The sequence below is a fragment of the Dermacentor andersoni genome, chromosome 10 (assembly GCF_023375885.2).
Source record: "Dermacentor andersoni chromosome 10, qqDerAnde1_hic_scaffold, whole genome shotgun sequence".
NCBI classification, from domain to species: domain Eukaryota; kingdom Metazoa; phylum Arthropoda; class Arachnida; order Ixodida; family Ixodidae; genus Dermacentor; species Dermacentor andersoni.
This window is the reverse complement of record NC_092823.1, coordinates 29,379,560-29,394,254: the sequence shown is the minus strand read 5'-3', so window position 1 is coordinate 29,394,254 and position 14,695 is coordinate 29,379,560. Positions and strand designations below refer to the sequence as shown.

The following is a 14,695-nucleotide window of genomic DNA, read 5'->3' as shown; positions in this document are numbered from 1 at the left end:
CTGGAGTCGGATACTCCATCGTGCTAGGCGACCTGAAGGATGTTTTAAGTTTGCCAGCGAATGCTTTGTAGTGCCTCCTGTATTTCTAAGGCCGAAATTTTGCCGTAGCCCAAACTTTCGCAAGACACTCTTTCTACCTCGTAGAATAATGTGCTTCGGCTTTTGGCAGTCACCGGCTAGCGTAAGCTCTTACGCTTTGAATGGCGTCATTTCGCGTGAATTAGAACGGCGCTGAAGTAGTGTAATCGCTGTTACCAGCGTGGTTTCTAGAAACTACTACACAATGCGTGTTACGCATGCAATAATGGTTTCTACATGGTTCATGAATAATACATGGTTCGGGAAAGACATACACAGAAGATTGAATGAACGATAAGATTTTCGTAATTTACAAATCATGTAGGCAGAAAAAATCATGCAGAAACATCAACAACTGCACGTATCCATCTTATCGCTGTACTTGCAAGACGCCAGATGATCCACTACAAACATGCGCAAACTATTACCATTCTCAGTTCATCATGGTGGAAATGGCATAATGAGGAATAATGCCGGAAGCTTTACTCACACGCGGATTCGGCAACAGTTGCTGCCAGCCGTGACATCATGATTATGCAGTCATCTCCACGTCAGAAATCTGCAGGCTGACTTTAAGTAAACAGGGTGTCTACCAACCGGGAAAACCGGGAATTCTCAGGGATTTTGAGTAGTCTGTACAAACTCAGGGAATTTATGCCTCTATCAGGGAAAATTAGCTGTAATATTATTGAAAGGGTCGAAAGTTGCGGTAATGCTGGCTCGAGTAACAGACTGGAATCGTAATGAATCGTCTTTGAGGTTCCCTCGTCGGCTGTAAGAGTTGCCAGTGTACAGTCAACGACCGACTTTCCGAATTCTCGAGAATTTCGACGACTTCGCGGCACTAGAACCAACTCCATAGTGTCAATGTATCAGAACGTCTGAAATTTCGGACGCAAGAACTCTTCGCCGTCCGATCTTCCGGGGGTTTAGCCGTTACCACAGGTCCGAAACAGCATGACTCAAAGCCACCACCGCTGTCATTTTGAACCGGCGCTCTCACACGCAGATCCGCTAGCAGCCGTAGCCTCCACTGCGTCAACTCTAGGCCTAGCTACTTAGTCAGTCGCTATGAAGCTTCTTGCGTTGCGTGCCGTGTTTTTTATTGAAAGAATTCGCTGCTGTCAGCAATGGCACGGACTGCGCCTTTGTGGTCCTCGCGATTGGCTTAGAAGCTTGGAAAGCACGGTGCGTTGTATAATGCCGGTTCCCGAAAGTCAGCTGTTCAGAAAGTCAGAAATGTTACTTGGTGAAGGATACGCAAAAATATTGCAGTGAAGCATAACACGCGTGGAAAGGGGCTATTGCCACGGGACAGAGTATGTAGTATTCCTTTATTTAAAATGCGTGCACCCGGTATTTCCTGTCACAGTACGAGCGCCGATATGCCTAATACATATGCCAATGGGCCTTCAGAGTGTTTTCGAATTGCCTGTGGCGGTTTGAGCCCTTAAGGGCAGTGAATGGCATGCATTTATTTTTTCCAACTGGCCGATTTTTCGGACGTTTTCGCACCCCCTAGGGAGCTCGAAAAATCGGACGTGGACTGTGCATCTGGCCAATCCTTCAAATGGTCCGTGGGGCGAACGAGTAGCGGAAGGAGAACAAAAATAGGAAGGACCTACGCATTAAGGAATGAACAGGAAAGGAAGCGTGCTGCCGCCGTTTTCAAGGAGCTTGAGCTCAAAACACAGTGTTGGCTGATGCCGAGTTGCAGGTGTCCCTCATCCAAACCAAAATAAACTCTTTAAAGCAGTGAAACACAACACTGAGGCGTCGTGCGCGGGCTGAGTATGTCAGGACAGTTGAGGTTGACTTACGGAATGTTGAGAGAGAATCTCAGTTGCGAGAAAGTTTGGGCCTCATACCACTGAACTTGCTATCAATTGATAGAAATAGCTCATATTCGAAAATATTTTCTTTTGTATGCATCTCCTTTTTGTTCATATTTGAGAATGTCCGAATCCAATTTCAATTTTTTTTCAAAGACATTTTATTTGCGGCGCATTTTACTAACCTTTCCATTCTATTCTCTTTTCGAATAACGTAAACACTACTCCTTAGTATTCAAATTGGATTAAGTCGTTTTTTATATTTTTTAACATGCTTACTAGAGACTTACAGCATCGGCCGATATGGTGATAGGGGCCCGTCTTGACATAAAACGTAGTTCTGCATCACTCAGGGTATTTCGCAAAGGCATTCAGGGAAAATCTCGAACTCAGGGAATTTGGAAATGTCAACTTGGTAGACACCCCGAAAAATATACTTCATTGTCTTTTCTTACCCTCATACTTAGTGCATGTCGTCTTCTGGCACCTGAGAAAGGTACCGCAGAGTTTCTACCACCCAAAATCATCATCATCATCATCAGCCTAGTTACGTCCACTGCAGGGCAAAGGCCTCTCCCATACTTCTCCAACTACCCCGGTCATGTACTAATTGTGGCCATGTTGTCCCTGCAAACGTCTTAATGTCATCCGCCCACCTAACTTTCTGCCGCCCCCTGCTACGCTTCCCTTCTCTTGGAATCCAGTCCGTAACTCTTAGTGACCATCGGTTATCTTCCCTCCTCATTACATGGCCGGCCCATGCCCATTTCTTTTTCTTGATTTCAACTAAGATGTCGTTTACCCGCGTTTGTTGCCTCACCCAATCTGCTCTTTTCTTATCCCTTAACGTTACACCCATCATTCTTCTTTCCATAGCTCGTTGCGTCGTCCTCAATTTCAGCAGAACCCTTTTCGTAAGCCTCCAGGTTTCTGCCCCATGTGTGAGTACTGGTAACACACAGCTGTTGTACACTTTCCTTTTGAGGGATAGTGGCAACCTGCTGTTCATGATTTGAGAATGCCTGCCAAACGCACCCCAACCCATTCTTATTCTTCTGGTTATTTCAGTCTCATGATCCGGATCCGTGGTCACTACCTGCCCTAAGTAGATGTATTCCCTTACCACTTCCAGTGCTTCGCTACCTATCGTAAACTGCTGTTCTCTTCCGAGACTGTTAAACAATACTTTAGTTTTCTGCAGATTAATTTTCAGACCCACCCTTCTGCTTTGCCTCTCCAGGTCAGTGAGCATGCATTGCAATTGGTCTCCTGAGTTACTAAGCAAGGCAATATCATCAGCGAATCGCAAGTTGCTAAGGTATTCTCCATCAACTTTTATCCCCAATTCTTCCCACTCCAGGCCTCTGAATACCTCCTGTAAACATGCTGTGAATAGCATTGGAGATATCGTATCTCCCTGTCTGACGCCTTTCTTTATAGGGATTTTGTTGCTTTCTTTGTGGAGGACTACGGTGGCTGTGGAGCCGCTATAGATATCTTCCAGTATTTTTACATATGGCTCATCTACGCCCTGATTCCGTAATGCCTCCATGACTGCTGAGGTTTCGACTGAATCAAACGCTTTCTCGTAATCAATGAAAGCTATATATAAGGGTTGGTTATATTCTGCACATTTTTCTATCACTTGATTGATAGTGTGAATATGGTCTATTGTTGAGTAGCCTTTACGGAATCCTGCCTGGTCCTTTGGTTGACAGAAGTCTACGGTGTTCCTGATTCTATTTGCGATTACCTTAGTAAATACTTTGTAGGCAACGGACAGTAAGCTGATCGGTCTATAATTTTTCAAGTCTTTGGCGTCCCCTTTCTTATCGATTAGGATTATGTTAGCGTTCTTCCAAGATTCCGGTACGCTCGAGGTTATGAGGCATTGCGTATACAGGGTGGCCAGTTTCTCTAGAACAATCTGACCACCATCCTTCAACAAATCTGCTGTTACCTGATCCTCCCCAGCTGCCTTCCCCCTTTGCATAGCTCCTAAGGCTTTCTTTACTTCTGCTGGCGTTACCTGTGGGATTTCGAATTCCTCTAGGCTATTCTCTCTTCCACTACCGTCGTGGGTGCCACTGGTACTGTATAAATCTCTATAGAACTCCTCAGCCACTTGAACTATCCCATCCATATTAGTAACGATATTGCCGGCTTTGTCTCTTAACGCACACATCTGATTCTTGCCTATTCCTAGTTTCTTCTTCACTGTTTTTAGGCTTCCTCCGTTCCTGAGAGCCTGTCCAATTCTATCCATATTATAGTTCCTTATGTCCGCTGTCTTACGCTTGTTGATTAACTTAGAAAGTTCTGCCAGTTCTATTCTAGCTGTAGGATTAGAGGCTTTCATACATTGGCGTTTCTTGATCAGATCTTTCGTCTCCTGCGATAGCTTACTGGTTTCCTGTCTAACGGCGTTACCACCGACTTCTATTGCGCACTCCTTAATGATGCCCATGCGATTGTCGTTCATTGCTTCAACACTAAGGTCCTCTTCCTGAGTTAAAGCCGAATACCTGTTCTGTAGTTTGATCCGGAATTCCTCTAGTTTCCCTCTTACCGCTAACTCATTGATTGGCTTCTTGTGTACCAGTTTCTTTCGTTCCCTCCTCAAGTCTAGGCTAATTCGAGTTCTTACCATCCTGTGGTCCCTGCAGCGTACCTTGCCGAGCACGTCTACATCTTGAATGATGCCAGGGTTCGCGCAGAGTATGAAGTCGATTTCCTTTCTAGTCTCACCATTCGGGCTCCTCCACGTCCACTTTCGACTAACCCGCTTGCGGAAAAAGGTATTCATTATCCGCATATTATTCTGTTCTGCAAACTCTACTAATAATTCTCCTCTGCTATTCCTAGAGCCTATGCCATATTCCCCCACTGACTTGTCTCCGAATATTGTGTCCTTATTCGAACAACCGTACTTAGGATGGTCTAATAGCTAACGTGCAATTAAAATAGATATTCAAGAGGGAAGGTGAGCATTGGACAGCGGAATCATGCTTAGCAGTGGCGGGTGCCATGTCAGCAGGCACCATTTAGCAAAAAGCATTGACGGCAATAAAATGTGTGCAGCGTGCCACAACTTTTTATATTTGCTGATATTCGGAGAAATATGTGAAAATGAATGCCTGTCTCTCGAAACGAGTTTATTTATTATTATGAATCAACATGTTTCTTGTTTGGCCCAATTTCGCCACAATCATAAAAAAGCCCTGCCGCTCCTTATATTTGTTTTTTTCAGGAGGCCGCACTCAACGCCAGACTTGTTAACACAGGAGTTCTACGAAGCAATCGATGATCTTTGGGTTCGCAAGATCCACCACTACGGATTCCTGAACTTGTACCGCGAGACCTCTGCTCCGGAAATGGTGAAGGATGCACTGTTGGTACTCAGAGTAAGTTGAAAGCCTCATACCACCTTCATTGTGCATGCCTACATTGCCTTTGACTAAAGAATTCTGAAGAATGATGAATCGTTTTATCTGTTTCCTAATGAATGTAGAGGTAGTATAATACATTTAAGATGTTCCCGAAATTGAACACTGCCACGAACTATAAAAGCGAATTTCATTTTTTTTCTATCTTGATTTGAACGAAAGTGAGTTACTGCAGAAACACCAGCTCGTGATTGCTATAGGAACCTTGAAAAATCACACACAGATTTGCGAGTATATGACACTGAAATACCTAATTGCGTGTGGTCGCCGATATGCACTAGACCGACCAAAGCCACCTTTGCACGTTCGGAAGGCAATCCTGGAAACTAAGTCATACCTCACTAGACTTGTCCTCTTGCGATGCATGGGTGTATATACATATTGTCGGCTGCCTAAATTGCAACGCCTCCTGCCCGTAGTCCATGGGCTGTTCACAAACAATTCCAGTATACCAGCCGGCTTGAAGAAATGCTTTTAACGCGATAGCGTTAAGGAACTCGTGTCGCAGAAAAGGCGGCGTCGGTATCGTTGCCCGTGAGTGAAAAATGGCGGAAGGCGATTCATAAATAAAAACAACTTGTAAGATAGGCTGGGTGGGAATCGAATTAGGGTCTCCAGAGTGTGAGACCGAGACGCTACCACTCAGCCATGAGTTCGATGCTTCAAATAGGGACAAAAGCGCCTCCAGTGAATGCGGTGTTGTCGTTGAAATGCGCCGTAGAATGTTATACTGCACTGTATATCGGTAATTATGAGCATGTAAATTAGAGAACTCGCAGTTACCGCGTAGCGAAGTACGCTTCCGCTACATTTCTTCTGAGCTTGGCGCGCACGCAGAGCCATCTGGCAGAAAACACAGATGAACCCCTCCTCGTAATGTACGGCGCTACCCCGACAGGTGGCGCGCCGCTCGCCGGCTTCAACGACCCTACCGAGGCGTCAGCCCCATGATCGCATCCGCCTTCATGGCACGTCGCGGGCCGGCTGTCCGTGCTGATCACGACGTTTGGCTCGCGCAAATCGTTTCTCCCTCCGAGACACCGAGTTCTTTGGTTCGTTCCGCTTGCTCAGGCGCACGTTTCGTCTTTGTGTGACTGAAGAGCATACCGAGCGAATGAGTGGGCGGTGCGAACGGGGTGCGATAACGTTATAGTGTTCCACTCTTAAAGGCGAAGCTTAAGCGTCCTCCAATTTTTGTCTTCTTACTTAATTTACTATTATCTATCATTATTACTATCAGGGGCGGAGTGCTTGAAGCCTGCTTCGCCGCCGCCGTGGGTAGGCCCGGCATTGCACGATCTCCGGGATCAGCCCAGGCCCAACTATTTTATTGTTGAAGCACAAACACGAAAAATACATGGAGCCCAGCCATTCACAGCTTCGCTGTAACACCGCTTACGCCGTAATAAATTATACAATGAGCAGAATGTAGCATGCAGCAAAAGCATAAACGAAAGTCAATTATATTGTCAAGTTGGTGTTACGGTCATGAATTCAATCCTGGTACCACGGCGAGTAACGACGCCAACTCTTTATGGGGCGAATGTGTGCCCACGAAAATAAGTTGCACTTAGACGAAACGATATTGTCGCGCACATGCGTCGATCGCCGAAATCTAATGTCTGCGTAAAGCGCATAGGCTATTTATAGATGACACGTCAAAGATTCCAGCGCAATCGCTTGAGCTCGCGTGCCTTCCTCAATTTACAACACCACTCGCGTTCCGCGTGCAGCCTCTTTACACCGCGTTCGGAGACAGCATAGCCGCAGGTAGAATCGGTGACAAAAACAGAGAGGGTTACTTTCATCATAACATAACATACATTCGAATGCATAACATAACAGTGCAACATAGCTTACATTGAAGCACGCCTTGTGCCGAGCATTAATTTTAACAGTTGTTAGCAGGGAAAATAGCGGTCACTGGAAAAAGTATGAATAAATACGCCTGTAAACGCCCCACTCTTGAAAAGCATCATCCCAATGTTACGAACATAACACAAGAAAGAAAAACTGAACAGACGTAGTAACAAAATAAAATGAATGACAGAGTGAATGTCCACAGAAGCTTTTGAAAACCACCAATACAACTGCTGAGAGAGGAATGCAATGCTTTATTGCTTTGAAGTAATGGAAGTGGCAATCCCTTTTTAGTGGCTGTGGTACACTGTTACAAGTTCCGCGACCACTTTCGCTACATTCGCGGCCAACACCAAATCCAAGCGCCACCTATGCCGCGTGGTTGTTTTGTACGGGTCGCTGTAGCGTGCAAGTGCAAAGTGGTTCCTGTAAAACGAGAGGAAGCAGTCCTTTTTTGGGGGGGTTTTGAAATGTCTCGAGCTCTCTGGTGCGGACATACTCATCTTGCATTCACTTTATCAAAGCCTTCCCCAAATCGACGGAGGCGCACCTTGCCTACGTAGCCTATCGTGCACAGAAAGCACATGCTTGCATGCAACGGTTTAGCTACAACCACTCTTTATCCACCTTGCTCGGGAGCCCTAACTATGCGTCGCCTACCCATAGCGTTACTGTAACAACTATAATATCGGTTGCTCGGCTGGTTCTTCCATATATGAAAGGCTAGTGACGTCACTTTCAACGTGGAAAGCTGCCGTTGCCGCGGGACTTTGCGGAACAGTAATCTTTAACGGAAAACGTATGCGGAGACCGTTAGGTGCGTCACATTATCAGAGCGTCCACGGCGCCGCTGTTTTTGCCTGAATGCATCTGGCTCGATCTCATAGGCCAGTGCGCCAATACGACAATGGACCTTGTATGATTGGAAATAATGGCTAAGTCGCTTTTCACTGAGTGCACATCGCCATATTGGGGTTCAAACACAAACACGGTTGCCAGCCTGGTACTCCATTTTGCGTCGCCGAGAGTGTTATCTCGGCTGTCCGTCCTTAGCTGCTTCTTGATGCACAGGCGGGCGAGCTGCCGGACTTCTTCGGCACCCTGTAGACCAGTGGTGATGTCAGGATTCTTATCGCGCTGAGGTGCGGTGGCATAATGTTGAGAGTGGTCGTCGTGTTCCCTCCGTAGACCAGCTTGAATGGTGTGATTTGCGTTTTATTGTTGAACTGCCAAGGTGTAAGGGCAAAGTTACGTATCAAAAGATGACAGACTACGTTTCGTGTTCGACGTCGATGTATATTGTTAACATCTCTCGAGTGTCTTGCTTAGGCGTTCCGTGAGGCCAGTCGTTTGCGGTTGGTAGGCGGTTATCCTACAGTGACTTTTCTGACCGTAATTCAGGAAAGTTTCAGTAAGCTCCGCCGTAAACGCCACTCCTCTATGGTTGATGAGGACTCGTGGGGCGCTATGGCGTTCAAGGATGTTCTCCACGAATAATATTACCACTTTGGCCGCACCACCCTTGGGCAGGACATTCGTTTTCGCGCAGCGGCTAAGGTAGTCGGTAGCCGTGACGATCGACTTATTCACGGATGTTGACATCGAACACGGCCCCAATGAGTTCATCGAGTTCGGCTGAAACGGTCGGCTGAGAGGCTAGATCGCTTGTAACGATCTCGCTGGCCTTGTCCTTGGTGTCTTGCGTTGCTGGCAGCATTGCTAAATCCCGCCGTAATGGGCGACGTTGGCGTTCAGGCACGGCCAGAAATACTTTATCTGGATCCTATTGAGCTTACGGGAGGAACCAAAGCGCCCTGCCATTGGGACAAGGTGAAGGGCGCGTGGAAACCAGCAATGCTGAAGGCGCAATGAGAAGCTAGGTGGCACGAATTGGCGAAAAGTGTTTTTTTTTTCGGACACGTTGGTCCGCCGTTTTATTGCCCTCCAGACAAGGTCAGTCTTCCCTTCCAAAACCTCCACAAGACTGCTTAGTTCAGGGTCTGCTCCCTGTTGTTCGGTGAACTCTTCGGCAATTATTTTTCTTATGAAGGACACAAGAGTAATTGTGTAAGTCTTCTTAAGGCGGTGGCTAAATAGGTGCGAGGGAGAGGCAGTCGCAATCAAGATGTTTCTATCAGACCTTGTAGATTAGTGACTTCGAACTGCTGCAGTCTGAGGCTTCACTGAGCCAGACGGAGGTAAGTGTTTAAGTTTCCCAGTGAGCAGAAGGCGTTGTGGTCGCTCGCTACTTTTAAGGGTCTGCCGTAGAGGTAAGGACAAAATTTTGCCTTTGCTCAAATAATGGCAAGGCACTATTTTTCCTTCACAGAATATTGTATTCTGCCTTCGTCAGCGAACAGTCAGCGAAAGCAACAAACTTTTCTACTCCGTCTTTTCTCTGAACTTGCACTGCGCTAAGCCATAGGCTAGTTGCGTCGGCATGGATTTCGGTATCGGCGTCTTCGCGAAAATGTGCAAGCAACAGTGTTGACAGCAGGCGTCGTTTCAGTTCTTTAAATGCTGCGACCTCCCACATTTTATCTTCTACTCGATGACACATATTATGAGATGGGTGAATGCCTGAGCGATGTGGGAGAAGCTCTCGAAAAAAGCGCTTGTATTGGACACAGAGGCCAAGAAATCTGCGCACTCCTCTTGTTGTGGAATAAGAGACGGAGAATGAAAAAATTACACACGTCCGTTCTCTTCGAGCACATCAAGAAGGTTCCTATATTTTAGACTAGAATGTATGGGAAAGGCGAGAAAGTAGAGAGAAGTGGAAAGTCATAATACACCGTGCCAAACAGGCATTCTTGCACCCCTAACGTGCAAGAACCCGCTCCACACTTGGACGGCACCACCGCACCGCCAGTGGCTGTTCGTAGATCGCGCCCGCAAGTAAGCCAAGCAGTTTGAGGGGTGTCATGTGTCCGGCGCCTTTGTCACATCGTCGGCGGCCCCCAGCGCGGGAAGGGGAGGGGGGCTTTGGCTCCAGAATGGAGGATATACAGCAACCTCCCCCGGATGAGCGAACTATTATTAAGCTCAATGCTCCACCATCTCCAAGGGATAGAGCAGCGTTATTGGTCGCTTCATCTCGTTTCGCCCCCTGAATACCAGTTTGTAGGACCGCACTCTGCCTTCTTTACCCTTAAATGTTTCCTTAATTCTTGCGGTCTTCCACATGTTGCGTTTCAAACGGTTTCTCTCAGGAGCACCGGCGCGCCTTTCTTCAGTTTACTCGATGTCGTTGGTCGGCACATATCTGCCGATCTCAGCTCCTAGAAGCACTCTTTCCGCCACCGTCTGCAGAAACCATCGGCCATGGCAGTCCGGTACTTCCAGCGTCGTGAGAGATGCATGCCATCACCAGGAATTTCGTCCGGCAGCAAATGTGGAGGAAGGGTCGTCAACTTTCTTCCGACAAGGAAGTGCGCCAGTGACAGTAGTTCTGGCTTTTCAGCATCATCACACATGAAAGTCAAAGGGCTTGAGTTGATTACGGCCTCCACCTCATAAAGCACGGTGGTCAGTTCTTCGAAACTCAAGCTGCTCCGGCCTAACACATTTCGCAGTGCTACTTTCACAGATCGCACCATCCGCTCTGAGAATCCGCCCCACCAAGCTGCCCGTTCAACAATAAACTTCCGTATCGTCTGGTCCACGCAGGGGCATCTGCGTGAGCAGGCGTTTGGTGTGTTGCGACACCACGTACCCGAGCACATGGGGGTTGGACCCTCCCGCGTGTAGCCGTGCGCGGCTTAGCCGTGTCTGGGGAAAGGTGGATCCTGGAGGTTGAGCCGATGCTGGGTGTTTGGACCTTTAAGGCCCCCCGGCGGAGGCAACACACCTCTTCGGCCTCTGCTTCACACAGACGGCACCCCCGGACTGACCCACCCGGGGGAAATCGGTAGTCGCCTCTTCCTTTCTCTCTCTCCTCAAACCTGCGCCTTTATCTCTCACTTTTTGATCTTTCCTGTCTTCTTCTCTTTTCCATTTACTTCCTTTCTCCACGGCGGCAAGGGTTAACCTTGTGTATGTGCCCTCCCTTGGGTATATTATATTAGGTTATAGTGGCAATGTACGGTTTGCGCGTGCAGCCTTACGCGTTAAGTCCTGCAGCGTCCCCATGTTGGGCTCCGTGGTGGGTGGCCGCCATTGCTGCCGAAAAGAAACTGAAATATTATGGGAACACCCGCATTTCCCCGCCTTCTTGATCATCACCCTCAAAAGAGGGGACGCACCGATGTCCTAACCATATCCTTAAACAGAACAAGAGAGACATATCCGAAATACCATGTTGTGCACAGCGAGAACTCCGAAAAACGGGCCAGATTCATTTCCCCTTTCCTAGTTGCAAAATCTTTAACCGAAGCCATAGGGTCAGGTTATAAAGTAACGAAAATGGCTAGCGGGGACCTTCTACTAGAGATCCCTCAGAAACATCAGTACGAGAAGCTTGGCAGTCTTGTAACATTTGGTAACATACCAATTTCTGTTACACAACATCGAACAATGAATAGCTCACGGGGGGTCGTGTCAGAGGCAGACCTCCTAGACTTGGCAGAAGCTGAACTCCTGGAAGGATGGAAAGAACAAAATGTCACTGATGTAAAACGTATTATATTTAGACGAGACAACGAGGAAATCCCCACTAAGCACCTCATCCTAACATTTGCATCCAGCGTACTGCGAGAAACCATCGAAACAGGATACATCAGATTAAATGTCCGACCATATATTCCCAACCCTAGAAGGTGTTTCAAATGTCAGAGGTTTGGCCATGGCTCGCAGAGCTGCCGTGGTCAATCAACTTGTGCAAAGTGTGAGGTCCAGGGCCACCCCTCCGACAACTGCAGTGGCACACCTCACTGTGTGAACTGCAGTGGAGACCATCCGGCCTACTCACGCTCCTGTCCGAACTGGAAAAAAAGAAAAGGACATAATTACCCTGAAAGTCAAAGAAAATATTTCGTTTAAGGAAGCCCGTAAGAGGTGCTCACCTTTCCACAGCACACCTTATGCTGATGCGGCGCGTCGGGGGGCAGCGTCGCAGCGGCCTATGCCAAGTACCCAGCCCGCGTGCAGCGAGCAGGGACATTCGGCTCCTGCCCCCAGGGTGGAAGTAGGTAAGCCTACTGCATCCAACCAGCAACCAGGCCAGGCTACCCTTGGGTTGCCGGCCCCACAAGAGTTATCTGCGGCAGCCTGCGCTACACGCAGCGATCCCGCAGGACCGATAGCGGCCACGAAGGTAGGCGCAGCCGAGGCTGGCTCAACCTCCCCGGCCCCTTCCAGCGCTGGCAACAGCCGGCGCTGCCAAATCCCCCAGGGAGCCCCATCGACCTCCGGGCTGGTGGGCGCAGGGGTCTTGCCCTCCAAGGCGGGACCCTCGCTGGTAACTTCCCGCTCGCAAGAGCACGTGGCCGGCGCCTCACAAGAGGCAATGGACACAACACCTATCCCCACGGCGCACCAAGCGCCTAAGGAGCGGCGAGGCTCCCTCGAACGGTCCAAAAAAGGCAAAACCCCGGTTACAGGGCCTCGCAAGGGCCCTGTAATCTAATTAATCATTTCTGTTTCCGTATACACAGCACCAATTTTCATTAAATTTGGATACACAAATCATACAATGGAACATCAGAGGTCTTCTGAGAAACCTTGATGATGTACAAGAACTCATCCACCAACACAATCCAAAAGTGCTGTGTTTACAGGAAACACACCTAAAATCAAAACACACAAACTTTCTCCGACAGTATATAACCTTTCGCAAAGATCGCGATGATGGTGTCGCATCATCGGGCGGTGTTGCCATTGTCATCCATAAAAGCATAGCGTGTCAACATTTACAGCTACAAACGCCTCTTGAAGCAGTGGCGGTTCGAGCTGTTCTCCTAAACAAACTCATCACTATTAGCTCTGTTTACATACCCCCACATTACAAATTAACTAAACATGAATTCCAATCCTTTATAGATCAATTGCCAGAACCTTATGTTGTTCTGGGTGATTTCAATGCACACAGCAGCTTGTGGGGAGACTCTCGTATCGATGCGCGAGGTCGTCTCGTTGAACAATTCCTTTGTTCGTCCGGTGCGTGTCTGCGGAATAAGAAAGAACCCACCTATTACTCTCTTGCAAACAATACCTTTTCTTCAATTGATCTTAGCCTAGTTTCCCCGTCAATACTGTCTGAACTCGAATGGGAAGTTATAAACAATCCTTACGGGAGCGACCACTTCCCCATACTGCTGAAATCATATAAAGACAACGAATATCTACCACCGGCTCCTAGGTGGAAGATTGATACAGCCGACTGGGAGAAATTCCGAACTCTCACTAGTATCTCCTGGAATCACATGTCTTCTCTAGAAATTGATGCTGCTGTGGAGTATTTTACAGCGTTCATAATAGATGCCGCATCAAAATGCATATCCGAATCAGGCGGTTTGCCATGCAAACGATGTGTACCGTGGTGGAACAACGAATGCACGATCGCCCGTAGGAAACAGAACAAAGCGTGGGGATCGTTACGCGCCTCTCCCACTGCAGAGAATCTTCTTAACTTCAAAAAAGCAAAGTCTCAAGCCAGGAGAACGCGCCGACAGGCCAGAAGAGAGAGTTGGCAGAAGTTTTTATCGGGTATCAACTCTTATACAGATGAGGCGAAAGTCTGGAACAGGGTCAACAGGATAAAAGGACGACAAACTTATTCACTCCCCCTGGTAAACACACAAGGCGATACCCTGCTTGAACAAGGAGACTCACTTGGGGAGCACTTTCAGAGCGTGTCAAGTTCCAGCAATTATTCCAAACCCTTTCTCAAATATAAACAAACAGAAGAATGCAAGCCACTCATAAAAAAGTGTAGGCAGAACGAACCGTTCAACCGCCCCTTTAGTATTGCAGAGTTGAGAGCTGCCTTGAGCGCATGCAAGAGCTCTGCACCAGGATCTGATAGAATCATGTATGAAATGTTGAAAAACTTACATAATGACACGCAAGTTACACTACTTACACGTTTCAACACTATCTGGGACGCAGGGTACCTTCCGACCGTATGGAAAGAAGCCATTGTGGTCTCTGTTTTAAAACAAGGCAAAGATCCTTCCTCAGTGGCAAGCTACCGCCCGATAGCCCTCACAAGTTGCATGTGTAAGGTATTTGAAAAAATGATAAATCGGCGACTGATCCATTTCCTTGAACATAACAATATGCCTGATCCCTATCAGTGTGGTTTCCGAGAAGGGCGCTCCACAACCGACCATCTTGTACGTATTGAAGGAAATATCCGGGACGCATTTATACATAAACAGTTCTTCCTCTCGATATTTCTCGATATGGAAAAGGCGTATGACACGACGTGGCGATACGGGATCTTGCGAGACTTATCGGAAATCGGTATTCATGGTAATATGCTAAACGTAATAAAAAGCTACTTGTCTAACCGCACTTTCCGGGTAAAAGTTGGCAATG

General features: G+C 47.6%; 1 protein-coding gene across 1 annotated transcript in view; it reads left to right on the top strand.

Moving 5' to 3' along the window:
* LOC129381909 (uncharacterized) overlaps window positions 1-14,695 on the top strand; it is a 107,599-nt gene that overhangs the window by 47,440 nt on the left and 45,464 nt on the right. Inside the window, exon 2 of the mRNA XM_055065168.1 lies at window positions 5,161-5,314. Coding sequence (XP_054921143.1) covers window positions 5,161-5,314 — 154 coding nt within the window. The remainder of the gene's footprint in view (window positions 1-5,160; window positions 5,315-14,695) is intronic.